The 25,651-nt window shown below is 47.1% G+C and overlaps 3 protein-coding genes across 3 annotated transcripts; all 3 read left to right on the forward strand.

The window, feature by feature from the left end:
• Positions 1 to 4,848: 4,848 nt before the first annotated feature.
• LOC137159908 (olfactory receptor 10D3-like) lies at positions 4,849 to 5,781 on the forward strand. The gene has a single exon (XM_067558379.1). The coding sequence runs from the start codon at positions 4,849 to 4,851 to the stop codon at positions 5,779 to 5,781; it is 933 nt and encodes a 310-aa protein (XP_067414480.1).
• Positions 5,782 to 12,180: 6,399 nt separating this feature from the next.
• On the forward strand, positions 12,181 to 13,113 carry LOC137159922 (olfactory receptor 10D3-like). The gene has a single exon (XM_067558393.1). It carries the CDS (start codon positions 12,181 to 12,183, stop codon positions 13,111 to 13,113), a length of 933 nt encoding a protein of 310 aa, XP_067414494.1.
• A 7,695-nt stretch (positions 13,114 to 20,808) lies between these two features.
• LOC137159924 (olfactory receptor 10D3-like) lies at positions 20,809 to 21,735 on the forward strand. Its single transcript, XM_067558394.1, has one exon. It carries the CDS (start codon positions 20,809 to 20,811, stop codon positions 21,733 to 21,735), a length of 927 nt encoding a protein of 308 aa, XP_067414495.1.
• Positions 21,736 to 25,651: the final 3,916 nt, after the last annotated feature.

Raw genomic sequence — 25,651 nt, forward strand, 5'->3', positions numbered from 1 at the left:
GGGCAGGCACCCGAGGAAGAGAATGTGAGCCATGCCATTTGTCCTTTTCCCTGCAGGACAGTCCACACTATTACAACATCCCGGCATTAAAAACAGCCCAGACTGAGGGAGGAGCGCCCCCTCCTGAGTTACCTGCACCACCCCCTGCACTGCAGCACCCCTTTGCACGGCCCAGGCTCAGCCTGAATTTTCTCTGTTGTTTCTTTGCCATTTTCCATAAAACCAATTTCCAAAGAGCCACAAGCCCAGAACAGGGCGACTGAGCAAAGAGAACTTGGAAAGGAAGAGAGGTGCACAGCTGGGGATATTGACTTTAAGAAGAGCTGTAACTTCTGATGGACAATGGGAAAGCTCCATTGACCTTCAGGCCCTGGGCACTGGATGGCTGCAGAGGGAGGAGGAGGGAGAGCAGGTGGCTATAGTGTTTAGTAACTGAGAACTTTATCAACTCAACACACCTACACTGAAAAAAACAGAATTACTTGCAAAGCATTATCTTGTGGCTAAGACAAAGGAGTGGGACACAGGAGATCTAGGTTCAAGTACAGGTTCTGTGGAAGATTCCCTATTTGATCTTGAGAAACTCACTGAATTGCTTTGTGCCTCAGTTTCCCCATCTGTTAAACAGGGATCATTAAACCCTTTGTCTCTCTCTCATCCATTAAATGTGTATCCATTTCAGACAGTGACAGTCTCTTACTATGTGTCCATGCAACACCTAGCAGAAAGGGGCCCACATCTGAGTTACAGTCTGTAGGTCCTACCATAACACCAATGATAAGAATCAGAGGCGACCCAGAGAGTTGGTACAAGGTGTCATATGTGTGCAGATTTCTGCCAGGGTTTGCTGGCCAGGCCCACACCTTGTCCAGTGGCTCCTGGAGCAGGCTGCAAACTGTGGCCGCTGGGAGACAGAGAAGCAAAGACTTTGCTGTGGGAGCTGCAGGGAGGGGCAGCAGAGAGGAGATTGTGCTCCTGCCTTTGAACCGTGCCCTCTGCCCACCATCAGCAGGTCCCAGCCGCCTCTGATAAGAACAGTGAGAATACAAATAAAAAGAGTAAAATGCAGCTCCGGCCCTGCTGTTCGTGGCAGTGACACATGGAACTCAGCTGGTGCCAGCCAAGAGTAAACTCAGAGCTGCTACCCAGCACAGTGATAAGGGCCCCCTGGGTATTCATTAGAACACCTGCGTTGTAATTAACCCCAAAGCAGACTGCACGTCATGGTATGTTATGACTGTGTTGGGGATGATCTAACTACAGAGACTAATTATAACTTCTGCCATCTGCCACTTCAGTCCGGCTCCCAAATAAGATGCCCACCAGAGGAATAGCAAGAAATGACAGCGATGAAAAGAATTGCAAAGGGCCTTACTGACACTGCTGTGCTATGGCAGCAGCAAACGGATCCATGAGCTCAGTGCTGACAAACCCCTAACAAAGCCCTGCTTCCCTGGCTCTGTCACACCCTCTGTGTGTGGGGTTATGGACTGGTTTAAATTACAGGCTATGCCAGCAATGTAGCTAACCACTGCTAAGCCTTTAGAATAGAGCTACAATGGAGGTACAACACGAGCCTTACCTGGCTAGTGAAGGGGCAGGTTTGGTTAAGTTAAATGAACCTTAATCCTCTAAAGATCTTTTCCCCCCACGAACACTGGCTGTGCAAAGGGATGGGTAAGAGAACATGCCCGAGACCCAGAAAGATGCAGAGTGATGTTCAGCCCAGTGAAAAGAGAAGGGATGGTGTATGGGGATAATGCTCAGACTGGAATCCAGGACCTCTGGGTCAGATTCCTGGCTCTTCCACAGACTCCGGTTTTGACCTCAGACAATTCAATCAGACTGAGATTTTCAAGAAAGCCAATAGGAGTTAGGAGCCCAATGCCCACTGCACTAGAATGAGTTTTGGGAGCCTGGCTCCTTTGGAAATCTCACCCTCAAATTCTCTTTGCTTCAGTTCCCCCTTGTAAAATGGGCCGGTAACACTTCCTATGTTTGTGAATTCTGAAAGGCAGGGACAGTCTCATGCTGTGTCTGAGCAGCACCCAGAAAATTGGGGCCATGATCTTCCTGGAGTTGCTAGGGACCCTTATACTGCCAGTCTGTACTGGATTGCAAAAAGTGATCCCAAGTGGCGCACGGGACCTACGCTGTCCATCTGCACAGCGCTGACTTTCACCCTCACAGATAATCACAGAACTGCATGACTACATCCATGAGCACAAAGAGACAGAAGGGGACAAGGGAAGCTGCGAATACAAACCAAGGGGAAAGCTCTGTTGGTGACACAGAACACTAGCTGAACACCAGGCCCAGTTTATTCCTATGTCACACTCCTGGGTGGAATTCACTGGCTTGTGTTACATGGTGGGAGAGACTAGACAATAACTAACATCCCATGTCCCCTCATCATTTATGGGTTAGATTCTCAGCTGGTGTAAATATACATAGCTCCTTTGATTCCAATGGACTTAGTCCTGATTTACACCACCAGGGCGAATGACAGAGGGGATTCAGCCCCATTGAACACAATGGAGTTAATCAGGATTCAGAACACGGCGAGTGAGAGGAGAATCTGCAGTCTGGTGGAGCTGAGGATCCGGCCCTTTCAGTTTAATAGTGCACTGTTATTTATGCCAGCTGAGCAGCTGGTCCTGGGGGTTTATGAATGTCCTCTAAAATGATGCAAAATCTCAGTTAATTGGCGACTCTGCTGAGGTCTCAGACCAGGAGCCTGGTGGGGATTGAGAGACCGGGTCCCAAAGGGACCTTGGGTGATTTAAAGACCATGGAGAGCGTAAAAGCTGAGGGAAGCTGTGAAAAAGCTCTGGGGCTCTGCAGCAGCCTGTGGCGATGTGTTGTGGACATCCCTGGCTAGCTTTGGAGATGTTTAGGTCTGCAGGCTGGATAACAAAGCGCAGACTGGGCACCACTCCTGTGTGATGTGTTTTGGTTAAGAAATCTGGACACTTCTACACAGGAGTCACGGCCAGGGGAAAGAGGAAAAATTGCATTCAGCTGGATCGTCCTCTCCCAATGCAGCCAGTGTAAGACAACTGGTTTGGTAAAGATTTTTTCTATGTGCCTCAGTCTCTTCCTGTCTTGAAATCTGTCAGTCTCCACCTCACTCGAGGACGATGTCACCCAAATATTTTCTTTAGAGAATAATCCATCCATCCATCCTTCTCTCTGCAGTACCTGCCTGCCTGTCTCTGTTGTGGATGTGAATCATTTATCTCCCTCTCTCTGTTAATCTCTGTGTGGCTATGTACACACCACAGCTAAGGTTGGTATAAGTTACGTTGTTCAGGGGGTTGAATAAGGCTGTGTAAGTTACACCGACCTAAGCGCTGGTGTGGACAATTCTGTGTTGGCGGGAGAGCCTCTCCCACTGACATAGCTACTGCTGCTCGCGGGGGCTGGAGTATTTAAGCTGACGGTAGAGCTCTGTCCCATCGGCTTAGCCTGTCTGTACTAGCAGTGCTACAGCGACGCTGCTGTAAGGTCTGTAGTGTAGCCAGCATGTGATAACCCCAAGACGGCAACTTCTGCCTCTTAGCAGCACCTCTCATGCATGGGGAAAGCTCCCTGATAAATGCAAATAGACACTTCATTTTTGTCCTTCAAATCCAACTTTAAAAATTCTCCTGTTGTGATATTTACAGAACGCAGCCTGCTGATCATGGCTGAGCAGATGACAAGCTGTTGCTATTCCTCCTTCTTTCTTTTTCCTTTTTCTCTAACCCACATAAAACACCCCAAATAATTCATATCATTAACTAATCTTGGGCAATTCTTCACCAGATTCATTTGTTCGTATGTTGCATCCTCACCCTCTCCTTTAACACAAACACAGAGCAGCACCTACATTGATAAAAATGAATCCCTGCCAAACAAACTACTCCACTGCACACACAATAATCCCTCTGCAGAGACGATGAGAGAAAGAAGAAACCACATATGACAAACGTTGGTCACATCCCCTCATCCACCAATGGAAGGCTCTAAGATGCTGTGGTGATAAAGATGGGGTAAGAGCCTGTATAGAATAGAGTTGAAGAAATAAGAACAGGAGAGGAGAGAAGAAAAGACACTGGAATACAGTCGAATAGAATAGGACATTCCCTTTGTTTGTTTGTCTTTGGATGGTAAGTTTTTCAAGGCAGACATTTCCACTTTCTGTGTTCTGCACTGCACAGTGAGGACCTGATCCCAACAGGCATGAGAAGGATGTAAATATATTTTACTACGAATGAAAGGGAGTAATGGGGTGACATGCAGAAAAGAGGTGGCAGTGGAATGTAGGGTGAACATAGCAGCAATAGGATGGTATCAAATTTTGTTTCACTAACTTATTGATATTATTTCTTGCCTCTACCCCAGGAATGAGTCCTATGTAGGATTGGTCAACCACATTGTGGTGACTCATTTAATCTTCTTAGGAACCCCCAACAATGACGGCCTTCAGACCATCCTCTTCGTCGTTTTCTTAGCTTTCTACCTCTGCACCCTGCTGGGAACCTGTTCATCTCATTAGCCATCCTCGCTGACTCCCAACTGGATGCTCCCATGTATTCCTTCCTATTATGATCTATAAGAACTGAATAGAACAGAAGACAGCAGAAGGGAAAAGAATAAGGAAAATTAACTTGAGTCGCATCAAATAGAATCGATGAAATATTAGAGTCCTGATTCTCCACTCACTTTCACCAAAATTATGATGGTTAGAAAGGTTTGCCCTTGTAGATTAAGATGTGGTGTGCTATGAATAAACAAATGATGATTTATTGAGATTGCTCATCTGTTTGCATTATCTCTGTGCCTTCAGGAATGACCCCGTCTCGCATGGAAATGGAGAATCTCACTGTGGTGTCAGAATTCATTCTCTTAGGGATCCCCAACACCGAAGGCCATGAGACCATCCTCTTCGTCGCCTTCTTAGCTTTCTACCTCTGCACCCTCCTGGGCAACTTGCTCATTTTATCAGCCATCCTTGCAGACTCCCGCCTGCACACCCCCATGTACTTCTTCCTCTGCAATCTCTCCGTGGTGGACCTTGGATTCGCCTCCATCAGCACCCCGAAATTGCTGGTCAGTCTCTGGGCAAAGAGTAGAACCATCTCGCTGGGCGGGTGCATGGCTCAGGTCTTCTTCTACCACTTTCTATCGAACACCGAGTGCCTGCTCTGTGCTGTCATGGCCTTTGACCGGTACGTGGCCATCTGCCACCCGCTGCGCTATCTGATCATCATGAACTGGAGGGTGTGCACCATCCTGGCTGCGGGTACCTGGATAACGAACTCCTTCCATGCCACCATTCTCACCAGCCTGACCTTCACGCTGCCCTACTGCGGGCCCAATGTCGTGGACTATTACTTCTGTGACATCTTCCCCGTGGCCAAGCTGGCCTGCGCAGACACGTACATCATCGAGACCGTGACCTTTACCAACGCTGGGGTGGTGCCCATGACCTGCTTCTTCCTCATCCTCCTATCCTATGTCCGCATCTTCTACTCCATCCTGAAATTGAACTCAGCTGAAAGGCGACACAAAGCAGCTTCCATTTGCGCCTCACATCTGACAGTGGTGACGCTGTTCTTTGGGCCCTGCGCCCTGGTCTACACTCAGCCACGGCTGAGCAAGGCGCTGGTGACCGCTGTGCAGATCTCTGCCGACGTGGTCACGCCCATGCTGAACCCGGTCATCTACACACTGAGGAACAAGGAGGTGAAAGGGGCTCTGAGGAAACTGAGAGGTGGTCAAATGACTGCACGTTGATGTGCTGCATCTGCAGAGCTAGCTTGTGGGTGTGCAGTGAAATATGTCTATAAACTCCTCCGCATGGCTCCTCAGTGGCTTGTGTGAGAGTGTCTCTCTCCTTCCCCATACAGCCTCACCTATCTATCTGGAGGTCTACAAACCACAAAAGTGCTAATAAAAGCATCTAGCTGTCCTGGACATGCTTTAAGGCTGAAATGTTCAAAGCTGCCTAAGGGATAGGCACACTCAGTCTGCATTAAAATTAATAGGAATTGGAGAGGCAAATCTGGTAGCTGACTTTGAAAATCTCAGCCTCATTGCACAGATCTACAGATGCAAGGGTAGCAAACTCAAGAAAGGGAAGAAAAAAATTCTCTTCATCATTTGGCAGAAACCACGTGTCAGCAGGAACCTGTGCTGGAGAGCTGCCTAACAATCCTGGGAGAACAACTGGGTTTTGGATTTATAGTAAAATTTTCAAAACCACCTAAGTGATTTAGGAAACTAAATCCCATTTTCATAGAATGATAGAAGAACAGGGGAGGAAGGGACCCCAAGATGCCGTCTAATCCAGCCTGCTGCTCAAATCAGGACCAACCCCATCCCCATCAGACGTGATGGAGGCATTTAGGAGTCTAAGGTACGTCGTCACTGATGGCAGCAAATTCACCACTATCAGATCGATCTATCCGGGTTGAATGAGACGTAAGTGAGGACCCGTAGGCACCTAGTTCTCACTGAAATCAACCAGAGTTAGATGTCTGGGGCCAGATTTTTAAAAGGGGGACAGACAGCCATTTCCTGCAATGTTCTGGATAAACCTTACTGCATGAGCTTTAATACCTTGGAGGTGCATTGTATGAAAATGCAGCTGTGTGTGTGTTATTGTGAAGAGAAGAGACCCCGTTGTGGGGTTTGAGGCACTGATCACCTGATCGAGCCCATAGTGGATCTGGTGTGATCTGTGCTAAGATTATTAGCCTGCATGTGGGTTCTTTTATTGTTTTTAGTAAGTTTTCTTTGCGACGTTTTTACCGTAAGAATGAACCAGGCTTGCTTAGACAGAACTGTGTGGTAAGTTGTACCTGAGGTAATTACACAGGGCACCACTTCTGAGGGGAGAAGCAAGGCAGGGCTGCTTAGGCAGAGAATCTTTTGAGGAAAAAACAGAGTGAAGGGAACTGTTCAGTCTGGAAAGACCCCATTCAGCAAGGAGAGAGATGTGGGTTTCCATCCGAGAAAGGCAAAGGCCAGGGAGCTGGAAATGTAGAGCGTTGGCCCTTGCTGGACCATAAGGTCTGTGGCAATTAGAAAACTAGTTCACTTCAGGCCCCTTTGAAATTCCCAACCTAAACTGGAAGTGTGATATTAGAAGTTAGAGAAGTGACTTAAGCTCTTTGGGGCTCAGTCCCCACCTGATGCACTGTGGTACAAATCACTCTTTTCTCCCACCCATTTCTCCTGTAAGCTCTCTGGGGCAGGGTCTGTCTCTCACCAGTGTGGGTGCAGTGCCTATTACCTTCTAATGGCCTTCTACAAAAGAAAATTAATATTTTTGTGAATTGTCATCAACTCTTATGAAGTGGGTTTTGGCCCATAAATGAAAAAAATTCAAGTAAAAAAAGGCAAGGCACCCGAGGTAGAGAATGTGAGCCATGCCACTTGTCCTTTTCTGTGCAGGACAGTCCACATTACCACAACATCCCGGCATTAAAAACAGCCCTGACTGAGGGAGGAGCGCCCCCTCCTGAGTTACCTGCACCACTCCCTGCACTGCAGCTCCCCTTTGCACGGCCCAGGCTCAGCCTGAATTTTCTCTGCTGTTTCTTTGCCATTGTCCAGGAAACCCATTTCCAAAGAGCCACAAACCCAGAACAGGGCGACTGAGCAAAGAGAACTTGGAATGGAAGAGAGGTGCACAGCTGGGGACATTGACTTTAAAAGCGGCTGTAACTTCTGATGGACAATGGGAAAACTGCATTGACCTCTGGGCCCTGGGCACTGGATGGCTATAGAGGGAGGAGGAGGGAGAGCAGGTGGCTATAGCCTTTAGTAACTGAGAACTGTATCAACTCAACACACCTACATTTAAAGAACCCATGGGGATTACTTGGAAAGCATTATCTTGCGGCGAAGAGAAAAGTGTGGGACACGGAATATCCTGGTTCAAGTACAGGTTTTGTCGATTATTGCCTGTTTGACATTGAGTAAATCACTGAATTGCTTTGTGCCTCAGTTTCTCCGTATGTTACACAGGGATCATTAAATCCTTCATCTCAATCATCCATTAAATGTGTATCAATTTCAGACAGTAACAGCCTCTTACTATGTGTCCGCGCATCATGCAGCAGAGAGGGGCCCATATCTGAGTTCCAGTCTGTAGGTCCTACCATAATACCAATGATAAGAATCAGAGGCGACCCAGGGTGGGGGCAGGAGGGGTGAGGTGACCATGCAGATATCTGCCAGGGTTTGCTGGCCAGGCCCTCTCCCCGTCTAGCGGCTCCCTGGAACAGGCTGCAAGCTGTGGCCGTGGGGAGACGGAGAAGCGAACACTTTGCTGTGGGAGCTACAGGGAGGGGCAGCTGAGAGCAGAGCCTATACGTGTCTTTGAACTGTGCCCTCTGCCCACCAACAGCAGGTCCCAGCCGCCTCTGATAAGAACAGTGAGAATACAAATAAAAATAGTAAAATGCAGCTCCGGCCCTGCTGTTCGTGGCAGTGACACAATGAACTCAGCTGGTGTCAGCCAAGAGTAATGTGGGAGCTGCTACCCAGCACAGTGATAAGGGCCCCTGGGTATTCATCAGAATACCTGCATTTTAATTAACCCCAAAGGCCACTGCACGTCATGGTATGTTATGACTGTGTTGGGGATAATCTGTCTACAGAGACTAATTATAACATCTGCCTTCTGCCACTTCATTCCAGCTCCCAAATAAGATGCTCACCAGAGGAATAGCAAGAAATGACAGCGATGAAAAGAATTGCAAAGGGCCTTACTGACACTGCTCTGCTATGGCAGCAGCAAACGGATCCATGAGCTCAGTGCTGACAAACCCCTAACACAGCCCTGCTTCCCTGGCTCTGTCACACCCTCTGTGTGTGGGGTCTATGGACTGGTTTAGGTTACAGGCTATGCCAGTGATGTAGCTAACCACTGCTAAGCCTTTAGCATCGAGGTACAATAGAGGTGCAAGACGAGCCTTACCTGGCTAGTGAAGGGGCAGGTTTGTTAAGTTAAATCAACCTTAAAACTCTAAAGATCCTTTCCCCACCATGAACACTGGATGTGCAAAGTGATGGGTAAGAGAACATGCCTGAAACCCAGAAAGACGCAGAGTGATGTTCATCCTAGTGAAAAGAGAAGGGATGCTGTTGGGGGCAATGCCCAGATTGGAATTCGGAACATCTGGGTCAGATTCCCGGCTCATCCACAGAATCCTTTTGTGACCTCAGACAATTCAATCAGTCTGAGATTTTAAAGAAAGTCAATGGGAGTTAGGAGCCCAATGCCCACTGCACTAGAATGAGTTTTGGGAGCCTGCCTCCTTTGAAAATCTCACCCTCCAAATCTATGTGCCTCAGTTCCCCCTTGTAAAATGGGGCCGGTAACACTTCCTATGTTTGTGAACTCTTAAAGGCAGGGACAGTCTCACGCTGTGTCTGAGCAGCATCCAGAACATTGGAGCCATGACCTTCCTGTAGTTGCTAGGGACCACAATACTGCCAGTCTGTACTGGATTGCAAAAAGTGATGCCAAGTGGTGCACGGGACCTATGCTGTTCATCTGCACAGCGCTGACTTTCACCCTCACAGATAATCACAAACTGCATGACTACATCCATGTGCACAAAGAGACAGAAATGGGAAAGGGAGGTGCTAATACAAACCAAGGGGAAAGCTCTATTGGTGACAGAGGCCACTAGGTGAACACCAGGCCCCGTTCACTTCTATTTCACACTCCTGGGTGGAACACCCCAGGTTCCCTCATCATTTATGGGGTAGATTCTCAGCTGGTGTAAATCTACATAGTTCCTTTGATTCCAATGGAGTTAGTCCTGATTTACACCACCAGGGTGAGTGACAGAGGTGAATCAGACCCATTGAATGCAGTGGAGTAACTCAGGATTGTGATCATGACAAGTGAGGGAGAATCTGCAGTCTCGTTTAGCTGAGGATGCGGCCCTTTCAGATGAATAGTGCTACCCTTTTTTATGCCAGCTGAGCAGCTGGTCCTGGGAGTCTATGAGTGTCCTCTAAAATGATGCAAAATCTCAGTTAATTGGTGACTCTGCTGAGGTCTCAGATCAGGAGCCTGGAGGGGATTCAGAGACTGGGTCCCAAAGGGTAAAGGCTGAGTAAAGGCTCAGTGTAAAGGCTGAGCGAAGCTGTGAAAAAGCTCTGGGGCTCTGCAGCAGCCCGTGGCGATATTTGGTGGACATCCCTGGCTAGCTTTGGAGACGATTAGGTCTGCAGGCAGGATAACAAAAGCCGAGACCGGGCACCTCTCCTTTGTGATGTGCTGTTTTGGTTAAGAAATCTGGACGCTTCTACACAGGAGTGAAGGCAGGGGAAAGAGGAAAAATTGCATTCAGCTGGATCGTCCTCTCCCAATGCAGCCAGTGTAAGACAACTGGTTTGGTAAAGATTTTCTCTGTCCCTGAGTCTCTTCCTGTCTTGAAATCTGTCAGTCCCCTCCTCACTCAAGGACGATGTCACCCAGATATTTTCTTTAGTGAAAAATCCATCCATCCATCTGTCCATCCTTCTCTGTGTCGTACCTGTCTGCCTGTCTCTCTGTTGTGGATGTGTATCATTTATCTCCCTCTCTCCGTTAATCTCTGTGTGGTTATGTACACATCACAGCTAAGGTCGGTATAAGTTACGTTGTTCAGGGGGCTGAATAACCCAGCGTAAGTTACAAGGACCTATGCGCTGGTGTGGACAACTCTGTGTCGACAGGAGAGCTTCTCCGACTGACATAGTCACTGCTGCTCGCGGGGGCTGGAGTATTTAAATTGACGGTAGAGCTTTGTCCCATCGCCTTAGCCTGTCTGTACTAGCAGTGCTACAGCGACGCTGCTGTAAGCTCTGTGGTGTAGCAGCATGTGATAAGCCCAACACCACAGCTTCCCCCTCTCATGCATGGGGAAAACTCCCTGAGAAAATGCAAACAGACACTTCATTTTTGAACTTCAAATCTGATCTTAAAAATCCCATTTTGATATTCACAGAACACAGTCTGCTGATCATGGCTGAGGAGATGACAAGCTGTCGCTATTCCTCTTCCTTCCTTTTCCATTTTTCTCTAACCCACATAAAAGACTCCAAACAATTCATATCATTAACAAAACTGGGGTAATTCTTCACTAGATTCATTTGTTCGTATGTTGCATCCACACCCTCTCCTTTAACACAAACACAGAGGAGCACCTAAATTGATAAAAATGAATCCCTACCAAAAGAAACTACTCCAGTGCACACACAATAATCCCTCTGCAGAAAGACTGAGAGAAAAAACAAACCACATATGACAAACATTGGTCACATCTCCCCATCCACGAATGGAAGGCTCTAAGATGCTGTGGTGATAAAGATGGGGTAAGAGTCTGTACAGACTAGAGTTGAAGAAATAAGAACAGGAGAGGAGAGAAGAAATAAAACAGGAATAGAGGAGAATACAATAGGAAATCCCCTTTGTCTGTTCATCTTTGTATGGTAAGGTTTTCAAGGCAGACATTTTCTTTCTGTGTTCTGAACTGCACAGTGAGGACCTGATCCCAACAGGCATGAGAATGATGAAAATATAAACTACTACGAATGAAAGAGAGAAATGGGGTGAACATGCAGAGAGAAGGCGGCCGTGGAAGGATGGGTGAGCATTGCGGCAACAGGATGATATCTATTTTTGTTTCACTAACTCATTGGTATTATTTCTCTCCCCTCCTCCAGAAATGATTCCCACTTGGGTTGGTCAGCCACACTGTGGTGACTCATTTCATCTTCTTAGGAATCCCCAACACTGACGGCCTTCAGACCATCCTCTTCGTCGTTTTCTTAGCTTTCTACCTCTTCACCCTACTGGGAACCTGCTCATCTTATTAGCCATCCTCTCTGACTTCCACCTGCACACCCCCATGTATTTCTTCCTAGTATGATCTATAAGAACTGCATAGAATAGAAGATGGTTGAATGGAAAAGAAGAAAGGAAAATTAAATTGAGTAGCATCAAATAGAATCGATGAAATATTAGAGTATTGATTGTCCATCACTTTCACCAAACATATGATGGTTAGAAAGGTTTACCCTTGTAGATTAAGTTGTAGTGTGCTAACTAATAAACATGCCATAATTTATTGAGATTGCTAATCTGGTTGCATTATCTGTGTTCCTCCAGGAATGACCCTGTCTTGCATGGAAATGGAGAATCGCACTGTGGTGTCGGAATTCATTCTCTTGGGGATACCCAACACCAAAGGCCATGAGACCATCCTTTTCATCGGCTTCTTAGCTTTTTACCTCTGCACTCTTTTCGGCAACTTGCTCATTTTTTCAGCCATCCTCGCTGACTCCCGTCTGCACACCCCCATGTACTTCTTCCTCTGCAATCTCTCCGTGGTGGACATCGGATTCGCCTCCATCGCCACCCCTAAATTGCTGGTCAGTCTCTGGACGAAGAGTAGAACCATCTCGCTGGGCGGGTGCATGTCCCAGGTCTTCTTCTACCACTTTCTCGGCAGCACCGAGTGCTTGATCTACACCCTCATGGCCTATGACAGGTACGTGGCCATCTGCCACCCGCTGCGCTACCTGATCATCATGAACTGGAGGGTGTGCGCCATCCTGACTGCGGGCACCTGGATCAGCAGCTCCTTCCACGCCACCATTCTCACCAGCCTGACCTTCACGTTGCCCTACTGCGGGCCCAATGTGGTGGACTATTTTTTCTGTGACATCTTCCCTGTGGTGAAGGTGGCCTGTGCAGACACGTACATCATTGAGACAGTGACCTTTACCAACACTGGGGTGGTGCCCATGACCTGCTTCTCCCTCATCCTCCTATCCTATGTCCGCATCGTCTACTCCATCCTGAAAATGAACTCAGCCGAAGGGAGACGTAAAGCAGCCTCCACTTGCGCCTCACATCTGACAGTGGTGACGCTGTTCTTTGGGCCCTGCGCCCTGGTCTACACACAACCACGGCTGAGCAAGGCGCTGGTGACTGCTGTGCAGATCTCTGCCGACGTGGTCACGCCCATGCTGAACCCGGTCATCTACACGCTGAGGAACAAGGAGGTGAAAGGGGCTCTGAGAAAACTGAGAGGGGGTCAAATGACTGCATGTTGATGTGCTGCATCTGCAGAACTAGGATGTGGGTGTGCAGTGAAATATGTCTACAAATTCCTCTGCAGGGCTCTTATGTGGCTGGTGTGAGAATCTGTCTCTCTCCTTCTCCAGGCAGCCTCACCTATCTATCTGGAGCGCTACTAATCAAAAATTGCTCCTAAAGGTGTCTAGCTGTCTTGGACATGTTTTAAGGCTGACAAGTTCAAAGCTGCCTAAAGGATAGGCACACTCAGTCTGCATTAAAATTAATAGGAATTGGAGATCCAAACCTTGTAGCTGACTTTGAAAATCTCAGGCTTATTGCACAAATCTACAGAAGCCAGGGCAGCATCTTCTGCAAACTCAAGAAAGGGAAGAAAAAAATTCTATTCATCAACAGGTACGAACACATGTCATCAGGAAGCTGTGCTGGAGAGCTGCCTAATGTTCCTAGGAGAACAGCTGAGTTTTCAGCATGTTCTGAAGATCAACGGATTAGTGATAAAATTTTTAAAACTACCTAAGTGAGTTAGGAACCTAAATCTTTGTTTCATAGAATCATAGAAGAATATGGTTGGAAGGGACCCAAGAGATCATCTAGTCCAGCTCCCTGGTCAAAGCAGGACCAACCCCAATTCCATCAGAAGTGATGAAGGTATTTAGGAGTCAATGAAGGCATTTAGAGCACGTCTTCACTCACAGCAGCAAGTTAGCCGCTGTCAGATCGATCTATCCGGATCGATTAAGCTGTCAGTGAGGACACACTCAATTGATGCGAAATCGACTTGTGAAAACGACTCTGTCAAGTGCTCAGCGCAGTGAAGGCGCCATGCACAACAGAAGTTAAGAAGTCGACCGGAGTTACGCAATCTACTCTGCGTAGCTTGCGTAATTCCCGTCGACTGCCGCCGAAATTTAAGGTAAGTGTAGACCAGGCCGAAATCTCACTGAAAGGCCGTGGGATGGAGGCTTCTGAGGACCAGATTTCAAAGGCATTTAATCACCTAATAGGATTTTGAAGAGCACCTTGAGTGAGTCAGTCACCAGCCTCCCATTTACTGTCAATGGGAGTGGAGCACCTGACCTATTTAAAAGCCTTAGTAAATTCCAGGAGGCACATAAACCCCTTTGTAAATCTAGATGTTAGACCAGAGGATATTTAGACACCTAGCAGGACTTTCAGGAGCATGCAGGCACCTAGCAACCACTGAAATCAAGCAGAGTTAGATGTGTGGAGCCAGATTTTTAACGGGGGACAGACAGTAATTTCCTGCAATGTACTGGATAAACCTTACTGCATGTGCTTTAATACCTTGGAGGTGCATTGTATTAAAATGCAGCTGTGTGTGTGTTATTGTGAAGAGAAGAGACCCCATTGTGGGGTTTGAGGGACTGATCACATGATACAACCCACAGTGGAGCTGGGGTGATCTGTGCTAAGATTATTAGCCTGCATGTGGGTTCTTTTATTGTTTTTAGTAAGTTTTCTTTGCGACGTTTTTACCGTAAGAATGAACCAGGCTTGCTTAGACAGAACTGTGTGGTAAGTTGTACCTGAGGTAATTACACAGGACACCACTTCTGAGGGGAGAAGCAAGGCAGAGCTGCTTAGGCAGAGAATCTTTTGAGGGAAAAATACAGTGAAGGGAACTGTTCAGTCTGGAAAGACGCCAGTCAGCAAGGAGAGAGATGTGGGTTTCCACCCAAGAAAGGCAAAGGCCAGGGAGCTGACAGCCTGAGAGCGTTGGCCCTTGCTGGACCATTAAGGGAAAATGCAGGTGCAGTTGCCCTGAACCGTAACAAAAATCTGGACCTAAACAGCAGGATCCATTTGAAAATCTCACTGTGTGCCTATCTGCACCTTTGAAAATCTGGCCATTGGGAGCCTATGTCCCACTGAATGTCAGTGAGAACTGGGCTCCTTAATGGCTTTTGAAAATGAGACTTACTCTCCTAAGTCACTTAATGGGTTTTGTAAATTTTACCTTCTGCTGAGACAGAGAGAAAAAGAAAGAAAAAAAGCTTATAGAAGGTTTAATGGATGTGAGAACTTTACACTCATCACACGCACTGTGTTTTGGGCTTGTGCTACGTATATATTGTGTCTTCTGCATCTGTTGTACTTGAATTTTGAGTATCATGCAGTGTGCATAAAACCTGGGACTAAACTGAGGATTTTTTCCTGTTTCCCAGCCTCAGCTGTTTTATTGTAACTTGTCTCTAAGTTGCCTGTGCTTCTTCTTGGTGTGCAAATTAAAAATAAACCTGGAAACCAGTGTGTGGAGAGGACTGGACCCATTTATAGCAATGGCAAATTAAAAGTGAAATTTAACAAAACAGCAAGAACATGAAAGGAAAAAGAGTTGGACTTTGAGGCTGTGATTTCCAAATGCTTAAGGAAGTTAATAGTCTGCGGCAATTAGAAAACGAGTTAACTTCAGGCCCCTTTGAAATTTCCAACCTAAACTGGACGTGTGATATTAGAAGTTAGAGAAGTGACTTAATCTCTTTGGGCTCAGTCACCCACCTGAGGTTTTGTGGTACAAATCATTGTTTTTTCCCACCCATTTCTCCTGTAAGCTCTCTGGGGCAGGGTCTGTCTCTTACCGGTGTGGGTGCAGTGCCCATTACCCTCTAATGGCCTTCTACAAAAGAAAATTAATATTTTTGTGAATTGTCATCAACTCTTTTGAAGTGGGTTTTGGCCCATAAATGAGAAAAAATTAAGATAAATGAAGGGCAGGCTCCCGAGGCAGATAATGTGAGCCATCCCACTTGTCCTTTTCTGTGCAGGACAGTCCACACTATCACAACATCCAGGTATTAAAAATAGTCCTGACTGAGGGAGGAGCGCCCCTCCTGAGTTGCCTGCACCACTCCCTGCACTGCAGCTCCCCTTTGCACAGCCCAGGCTCAGCCTGAATTTTCTCTGTTGTTTCTTTGCCATTGTCCAGGAAACCAATTTCCAAAGAGCCACAAACGCAGAACAGGGCGACTGAGCAAAGAGAACTTGGAATGGAAGAGAGGTGCACAGCTGGGGACATGGAGTTTAAAAATGGCTGTAACTTCTGATGGACAATGGGAAAACTGCATTGACCTCCAGGCCCTGGGCACTGGATGGCTGCAGAGGGAAAAGGAGGGAGAGCAGGCGGCTATAGTGTTTAGTAACTGAGAACTGTATCAACTCAACACACCTACATTTAAAGAGCCCATGGGAATTATTTGCAAAACTTTATCTTGTGGCTAGGACAAAGGAATAGGACAGAGAAGATCTGGTTTCAAGTACATAGAATCATAGAATATTAGAGTTGGAAAAGACCGCAGGAGGTAACTACTCCAACACCCTGCTCAAAGCAGGACTAACCTCAGCTAAATCATCCCAGCCAGCGCTTTGTCAAGCCGCAGCTTAAACCTCTAAGGATGGAGATGCCACCACCTCCCCATTTAACCAATTCCAGTGCTTCACCACCCTCCTAGTGAAAAGCTTTTTCCAAATGTCTAACCTAGACCTCCCCCACTGCAACTTGAGACCATTGCTCCCTGTTCCGTCATCTACTACCACTGAGAACAGCCTAGCTCCATCCTCCCTGGAACCCCCCTTCTGGTAGTTAAAGGCTGCTATCAAATCCCCCCTCACTCTTCTCTTCTGCAGACTAAACAAGCCTAGTTCCCTCAGCCTCTCCTCATAAGTCCTGTGCTCCAGCCCCTAATCATTTTTGTTGCCCTCCACTGCACTCTGTCTAACTTTTCGACATCCTTTTTTTGGGCAGTGCGGAAAGGTGGTGGTTCTGTGGAAGATTCCCTATTTGAGCTTGAGTAACTCACTGAATTGCTTTGTGCATCAGTTTCCCAATCTCTTAAAATGGGATTTTTAAATCCTTTGTCTCTCTCATCCATTAAATGTGTATCCATTTCAGACAGTGACAGTCTCTTACTATGTGTCTGTGCAACACCCAGCAGAAAGGGGCCCACATCTGAGTTCCAGTATGTAGGTCCTACCATAATACCAATGAAAAGAATCAGAGGTGATCCAGGGTGGGGGCACGAGGGCTTAGGAGCAGGCTGCAAGCTGTGGCTGTGGGGAGACGGAGAAGCGAACACTTTGTTGTGGAGCTGCAGGGAGGGGCAGCTGAGAGCAGAGCCTGTGCGTGCCTTTGAACCGTGCCCTCTGCCCACCAACAGCAGGTCCCAGCTGCCTCTGATAAGAACAGTGAGAACACAAATAAAAAGAGTAAAATGCAGCTCCGGCCCTGCAGTTCGTGGCAATGACACAATTAATTCAGCTGGTGCCAGCCAAGAGTAACCTCCGAGCTTGTATCCAGCACAATGATAAAGGCCCCCCTGGGTATTCATTAGAATACCTGCATTTTAACCCCAAAGGTGATTGCACGTCCTGGTATGTTATGACTGTGTTGGGGATAATCTCACTACAGAGACTAATTATAACTTCTGCCTTCTGCCACTTCATTCCAGCTCCCAAATAAGATGCCCACCAAAGGAATAGCAAGAAATGACAGCGATGAAAAGAATTACAAAGGGCCTTACTGACACTGCTCTGCTATGGCAGCAGCAAACGGATCCATGAGCTCAGTGCTGACAAACCCCTAACACAGCCCTGCTTCCCTGGCTTTGTCACACCCTCTGTGTGTGGGTCTATGGACTGGTTTAGGTTACAGGCTATGCCAGAGATGTAGCTAACCAATGCTAAATAGTAGAGGTGCAAGACGAGCGTTACCTGGCTAGTGGCAGAGCAGCTTTGTTAAGTTGAATCAACCTTAATCCTCAAGATCTTTCCCCCCATGAACACTGGTTGTGCAAAGGGATGAGAAGAGAACATGCCCGAGACCCAGAAAGATGCAGAGTGATGATCATCCCAATGGAAAGACAAGGGATGGTGTCGGGGGTAATGCTCAGACTGGAGTCCTGGGTTTCTGGGTCAGATTCCCGACTCTTCAACAGACTCCGGTTTTGACCTCAGACAATTCAATGAGACTGAGATTTTCAAGAAAGCCAATAGGAGTTAGGAGCCCAATGCCCACTGCACTAGAATGAGCTTTGGGAGCCTGGCTCCTTTGAAAATTTCACACTCAAATTCTACGTTCCTTAGTTCCCCCTTGTGAATTAGGGCCGGTAACACTTCCTATGTGTGTGAACTGTTAAAGGCAGCGACAGTTCATGCTGTGTCTGAGCAGCACCCAGAGCATTGGGGCCATGATCTTCCTGGAGTTGCTAGGGACGACAATACTGCCAGTCTGTACTGGATTGCAAAAAGTGATGCGAAATGGTGCATGGAACTTATGCTATCCATCTGCACAGCGCTGACTTTCACCCTCACAGATAATTACAGAACTGCATGACTACATCCATGAGCACAAAGAGACAGAAGGGGGCAAGGGAAGCTGCGAATACAAACCAAGGGGAAAGCTCTGTTGGTGACACAGAACACTAGGTGAACACCAGGCCCAGTTCACTCCTATGTCACACTCCTGGGTGGAATTCACTGGCTTGTGTTACATGGTGGGAGAGACTAGATGATAACTAACATCCCATGTCCCCTCATCATTTATGGGTTAGATTCTCAGCTGGTGTAAATCTACATAGCTCCTTTGATTCCAATGGACTTAGTCCTGATTTACACCACCAGGGCGAATGACAGAGGGGAATCAGCCCTGTTGATCCCAATGGAGTTACTCAGGATTCAGATCATGGCGAGTGATAGGAGAATCTGCAGTCTCTGTTGGAGCTGAGGATCCATCCTTTTTAGTTTGATAGTGCTACTCTTATTTATGCCAGCTGAGCAGCTGGTCCTGGGGGTCTGTGAGTGTCCTCTAAAATGATGCAAAATCTCAGTTAATTGGTGACTCTGCTGAGGTCTTAGACCAGGAGCCTGGTGGGGATTCAGAGACCGGGTCCCAAAGGGACCTTGGGTGATTTAAAGACCATGGACAGCGTAAAGGCTGTGGGAAGCTGTGAAAAAGCTCTGGGGCTCTGCAGCAGCCTGTGGCGATGTGTTGTGGACATCCCTGGCTAGCTTTCCGGACCATTAGGTCTGCAGGCTGGATAAGAAAAACGCAGACTGGGCACCACTTCTATGTGATATGCTGTTTTGGTTAAGAAATCTGGAAGCTTCTACACAGGAGTCACGGCCAGGGGGAAGAGGAAAAATTGCATTCAGCTGGATCGTCCTCTACCAATGCAGGTTGTGTAAAACAACTGGTTTGGTAAAGATTTTCTCTATGTGCCTCGGTCTCTTCCTGTCTTGAAATCTGTCAGACTCTGCCTCAGTCAAGGACGATGTCACCCAAATATTTTCTTTAGAGAAAAATCCATCCATCCATCTGTCCCTCCTTCTCTCTGCAGTACCTGTCTGGCCGTCTCTGTCGTGGATGTGCATCATTTATCTCCCTCTCTCCATTAAGCTCTGTGAGGCTATGTACACACAGTAGCTAAGGTTGGTATAAGTTACGTTGTTCAGTGGGTTGAATAAGCCAGTGTAAGTTACACTGACCTAAGCACTGGTGTGGACAACTCTGTGTTGGCGGGAGAGTTTCTCTCACTAAGATAACTACTGCTGCTCGCGGGGGCTGGAGTATTTAAATTGACGGTAGAGCTCTGTCCCATCGTCTTAGCCTGTCTGTACTAGCAGTGCTACAGCGATGCTACTGTAATCTGTGTAGTGTAGCTAGTATGCCATAACCCCAACACGCCAGCTTCTCCCTTTCAGCAGTATCTGTCATGCATGGGGAAAGCTCCCTGACAAAATGCAAATAGAGATTTCATTTTTGTCTGTCAAATCTAACCTCAAAAATCCCCTGTTGTGATATTCACAGAATGCAGCCTGCTGCTCATGGCTGAGCAGATGACAAGCTGTCGCTATTCCTCTTCTTCCTTCCTTTTCACTTTTTCTCTAAACCCGATAAAAACCCTCAGACAATTCATATCATTAACAAAACTGGGATAATTCTTCACCAGATTCATTTGTTCGTATGTTGCATCTGCACCCTCTCCTTTAACACAAACACAGAGCAGCACCTACATTGATAAAAACGAATCCGTCAAAACAAACTACTCCACTGCACACACAATAATCCCTCTGCAGAGAGGATGAGAGAAAGAACAAACCACATATGACAAACGTTGGTTACATCCTCTCAACCACCAATGGAAGACTGTAAGATGCTGTAGTGATAAAGTTGGGGTAAGAGCCTGTACAGACTAGAGTTGAAGAAATTAGAACAGGAGAGGAGAGAAGAGATGAAAGTGGAATAGAGGAGAATGGAATAGGACATCCCCTTTGTCTGTTCATCTTGGGATGGTAAGATTTTCAAGGCAGACATTTTTTATTCCTGCGTTCTGCACTGCACACTGAGGAGCTGACTCCAAACTACTCATCTTATCAGCCATCTTCGCTGACTCCCATCTGCACACCCCAATGTATTCTTTCCTAGTATGATCTATAAGAACTGAATAGAATAGAAGATGGTTGAATGGAAAAGAAGAAAGGAAAATTAAATTGAGTAGCATCAAATAGAATCGATGAAATATTAGAGTCCTGATTCTCCACTCACTTTCACCAAACTTATGATGGTTAGAAAGGTTTACCCTTGTAGGTTAAGTTGTGGTTTGCTAAGGAATAAACAAATCATGATTTATTGAGATTGCTAATCTGGCTGCATTATCTCTGTGCTTTTAGGAATGACCCCGTCTCGCATGGAAATGGAGAATCTCACTGTGGTGTCAGAATTCATTCTCTTAGGGATCCCCAACACCAAAGGCCATGAGACCATCCTTTTCATCGGCTTCTTAGCTTTGCACCTCTGCACCATCCTGGGCAACCTGCTCATTTTTTCAGCCATCCTCGCTGACTCCCGCCTGCACACCCCCATGTACTTCTTCCTCTGCAATCTCTCCGTGTTGGACATTGCATTTGACTCCGTCGGCACCCCTAAATTCCTGCTCAGTCTCTGGACCAAGAATAGAACCATCTCGTTTGGAGGGTGCATGTCCCAGGTCTTCTTCTACCAGTTCCTAGGCAGCACCGAGTGCCTGCTCTACACCGTCATGGCCTTTGACAGGTACGTGGCCATCTGCCACCCGCTGCGCTATCTGATCATCATGAACTGGAGGGTGTGCGCCATCCTGACTGCGGGTACTTGGATCAGTAGCTCCTTCCACGCCACCATCCTGACCAGCCTGACCTTCACGTTGCCCTACTGTGGGCCCAATGTGGTGGACTATTTCTTCTGTGACATCTTCCCCGTGGCCAAGCTGGCCTGTGCGGACACGTACGTCATCGACACCGTGACCTTTACCAACACTGGGGTGGTGCCCATGACCTGCTTCTCCCTTATCCTTATGTCCTACGTCCGCATCTTCTACTCCATCCTAAAGATGACCTCAGCCGAAGGGCGACGCAAAGCAGCTTCCACTTGCGCCTCACATCTGACGGGGCTGACGCTGTTCTTTTGGCCCTGTGCCCTGGTCTACACGCAGCCACAGCTGAGCAACGTGCTGGTGACCTCTGTGCAGATCTTTGGCTATGTAGCTACACCCGTGCTGAACCCGGTCATCTACACGCTGAGGAACAAGGAGGTGAAAGGGGCTCTGCGGAAACTGAGAGGGGTTCTGACAACTGCACGTTGATGTGCTGCATCTGCAGAAGTAGCATGTGTGTGTGCAGTGAAATATGTCTACAAATTCATCTGCATGGCTCTTCAGTGGCTTATGTGAGAGTCTGTCTATCTCCTTGCCTGTAGAGCCCTACCCATCTGTCTGGAGCGCTACAAATCATAGAAGTGCTCCTAAAAACATCTAGCTGTCTTGGACATGCTTTCAGGCTGACATGTTCAAAGCTGCCTAAGGGATAGGCACACTGAGTTGGCATTAAAATTAATAGGAATTGGAGATCCAAATCTTGTAGCTGACTTTGAAAATCTCAGCCTCATTGCACAGATCAACAGATGCAAGGGCAGCAACTTTTGCAAACTCAAGAAAAGGAAGAAAATAATTCTGTTCATCAGCTGGCACGGACCCAAAATCAGCAACATCTGATCCATTGAGATGTCTTTGTGTATCCCACTAGGCACCTCATCCTCTTTGTAAATCTAGACCTTAGTCCACATTTTAAAAGATATCTAGGCACCCAGTGGGACTTTTCAAAAATACCTAGCTCCCAGGGACAACTGGGCTCCTTAATGGCTTTTGAAAATGGGCTTATTTTCCTAAGTCACTTAAGAGGTTTTGTAAACTTCACCCTCTACTCAGACAGAGAGAGAAAGATAAAGAAAAAAGGAAGAAGACATGCTAATAGACGGTTTAACGGAGGTGAGAACTTTACACCCATCACACACTGTATTTTAGGCTTGTGTTACATATGTATTGTGTCTTCTGCATACGTTGTACTTGAATTTTGAGTAACATGCAGTGTGTATGAAACCTAAACCTGGGACTAAACTGAGGATTTTTTCCTGTTTCCCACCCTCAGCTGTGTTATTGGAGCTTGTCTCTAAGTTGCCTGTGCTTGTTCTTGGTGTGCAAATTAAAAATAAACCTGGAAACCAGCGTGTGGAGAGGACTGGTCCCATTCATGAGACTGGCAAATAAAAAGTGAAATTTAAGAAAACAACAAAACGACAAAGGGAAAAAAGAGTTGGAGTTAGAGGCTCTGATTTACAAATGGCCCAAGGAAGTTAAAAGTCTGCAGCAACTAGAAAACTAGTTCACTTCAGGCCCCTTTGAAATTTCCAAACTAAAGTGGAAGTGTGCTTTAGAAGCTAGAGAATTGAGTTAATCTCTTTGGGCTCAGTTCCCCACCTGAGGCATTGTGGTACAAATCGTTCTTTTCTCCCACCCATTTCTCCTGTAAGCTCTCCGGGGCAGGGTCTGTCTCTCACCGGTGTGGGTGCAGTGCCCATTACCCTCTAATGGCTTTCTACAAAAGAAAATTAGTATTTTTGTGAATTGCCATCAACTCCTATGAAGTGGGTTTTGGCCCATAAATGAAAAAAAATTAAGATAAAAGAAGGCAAGGCACCCGAGACGGATAATGTGAGCGATGCTGCTTGCCCTTTTCCCTGCAGGACAGTCCACACTACCACAACATCCCAGCACTAAAAACAGCCCTGACTGAGGGAGGAGCGCCCCCTCCTGAGTTGCCTGCACCATTCCCTGCACTGCAGCTCCCCTTTGCACAGCCCAGGCTCCGCCTGAATTTTCTCTGTTGTTTCTTTGCCATTGTCCAGGAAACCAATTTCCAAAGAGCCACAAACCCAGAACAGGGCGACTGAGAAAAGAGAACTTGGAATGGAAGAGGGGCACAGCTGGGGACATTGACTTTAAGAAGGGCTGTAACTTCTGATGGACAATGGGAAAGCTGCATTGACCTCCTGGCCCTTAGCACTGGATGGCTGCAGAGGGAGGAGGGAGAGCAGGTGGCTATAGTGTTTAGTAATTTAGAATTATATCAACCGAACACATTATCTTGTGGCCAAGACAAGAGAGTGGGATCTGGGTTTAAGTACAGGTTCTGTGTAAGATTCCCTGTTTGACCTTGAGTAACTAACTGAATTGCTTTGTGCTTCATTTTCACCATCTGTAAACAGGGATAATTAAATCCTTTGTCTCGCTCATCCATTAAATGTGTATCCGTTTCAGACAGTCACATTCTCTTACTGTGTGTCCGCGCAACATGCAGCATAAAGGGACCCACATCTGAGTTCCAGTCTGTAGGTCCGACTATAATACCAATGATAAGAATCAGATACGACCTAGGGTGGGGGCATGAAAGCTCAGGTGACCATGAAGATTTCTGCCATGGTTTGCTGGGCAGGCCCCCATCCTGTTCAGTGACTCCTGGAGCAGGCTGCAAGCTGAGGCCACGGGGAGATGGAGAAGCAAACACTTTGCTGTGGAAGCTGCCTGTGCCTGCCTTTGAACTGTGCCCTCTGCCCACCAACAGCAGGTCCCAGCCGCCTCTGATAAGAACAGTGAGAATACAAATAAAAAGAGTAAAATGCAGCTCCAGCCCTGCTGTTCGTGACAGTGACACATGGAACTCAGCTGGTGCCAGCCAAGAGTAAACTCGGAGCTTGTACCCAGCACAGTGATAAGGGACCCCCTGGGTATTCATTAGAATACCTGCATTTTAATTAACCACAAAGGCCATTGCACGTCATGGCATGTTATGACTGTGTTGGGGATAATCTGTCTACAGAGACTAATTATAACTTCTGCCTTCTGCCACTTCATTCCGGCTCCCAAATAAGATGCTCACCAGAGGAATGGCAAGAAATGACAGCGATGATAAGAATTGCAAAGGGCCTTACTGACACTGCTGTGCTATGGCAGCAGCAAATGGATCGATTATCTCAGTGCTGACAAACCCCTAACATAGCCCTGCTTCCCTGGCTCTGTCACACCCCTCTCTGTGTGTGGTCTATGGACTGGTTTAGGTTACAGGCTATGCCAGCAATGTAGCTAACCACTGCTAAGCCTTTAGAATAGAGCTACAATGGAGGTGCAAGACGAGCCTTACCTGGCTAGTGAAGGGGCAGGTTTGTTAAGTTAAATGAACCTTAATCCGTTAAAGATCCTTTTCCCCCCACGAACACTGGCTGTGCAAAGTGATGGGTAAGAGAACATGCCCGAGACCCAGAAAGAAGAAGAAGGAAAAAGAGAAGTGAAAAGAGAAGGGATGTAGTTAGCGACTATGCTTGGACTGGAATCCAGGACCTCTGGGTCAGATTCCCGGCTCTTCCACAAACTCCTTTTGTGACCTTAGACAATTCAATCAGTCTGAGATTTTCAAGAAAGCCAATACGAGTTAGGAGCCCAATGCCCTCTGCACTAGAATGAGTTTTGGGAGCTGGGCTCCTTTGAAAATCTCACCCTCAAATTCTCTGTGCCTCAGTTCCCCCTTGTATATTGGGGCCGGTAACACTTCCTGTGTTTGTGAATTCTGAAAGGCAGGGACAGTCACACACTGTGTCTGAGCAGCACCCAGAACACTGGGGCCATGATCTTCCTGGAGTTACTAGGGACCCCTATACTGCCAGTCTGTACTGGATAGCAAAAAGTGATGCCAAGTGGTGCACGGGACCTACGCTGTCCATCTGCACAGCGCTGACTTTCACCCTCACAGATAATCACACAACTGCATGACTACATCCATGTGCACAAAGAGACAGAAGGGGGAAAGGGAAGCTGCTAATACAAACCAAGGGGAAAGCTTTGTTGGTGACACAGAACATTAGGTGAACACCAGGCCCAGTTTACTCCTATGTCACACTCCTGGGTGGAATTCACTTGCTTGTGTTACATGGTGGGAGAGACTAGATGATAACTAACATTCCATGTCCCCTCATCATTTATGGGTTAGATTCCCAGCTGGTGTAAATCTACATAGCTCCTTTGATTCCAATGGACTTAGTCCTGATTTACACCACCAGGGTGAGTGACAGAAGGGAATCAGCCCCATTGAACCCCATGGAGTTATTCAGGATTCAGATCATGGCGAATGAGAGGAGAATCTGCAGTTAGCTGGAGCTGAGAATCCAACCCT

Source organism: Emydura macquarii, unplaced genomic scaffold (genome assembly GCF_026122565.2).
Source record: "Emydura macquarii macquarii isolate MOO-44397 ecotype Brisbane River unplaced genomic scaffold, CSIRO-AGI_Emac_v2 contig_2013, whole genome shotgun sequence".
Classification (NCBI taxonomy): Eukaryota; Metazoa; Chordata; order Testudines; family Chelidae; genus Emydura; species Emydura macquarii.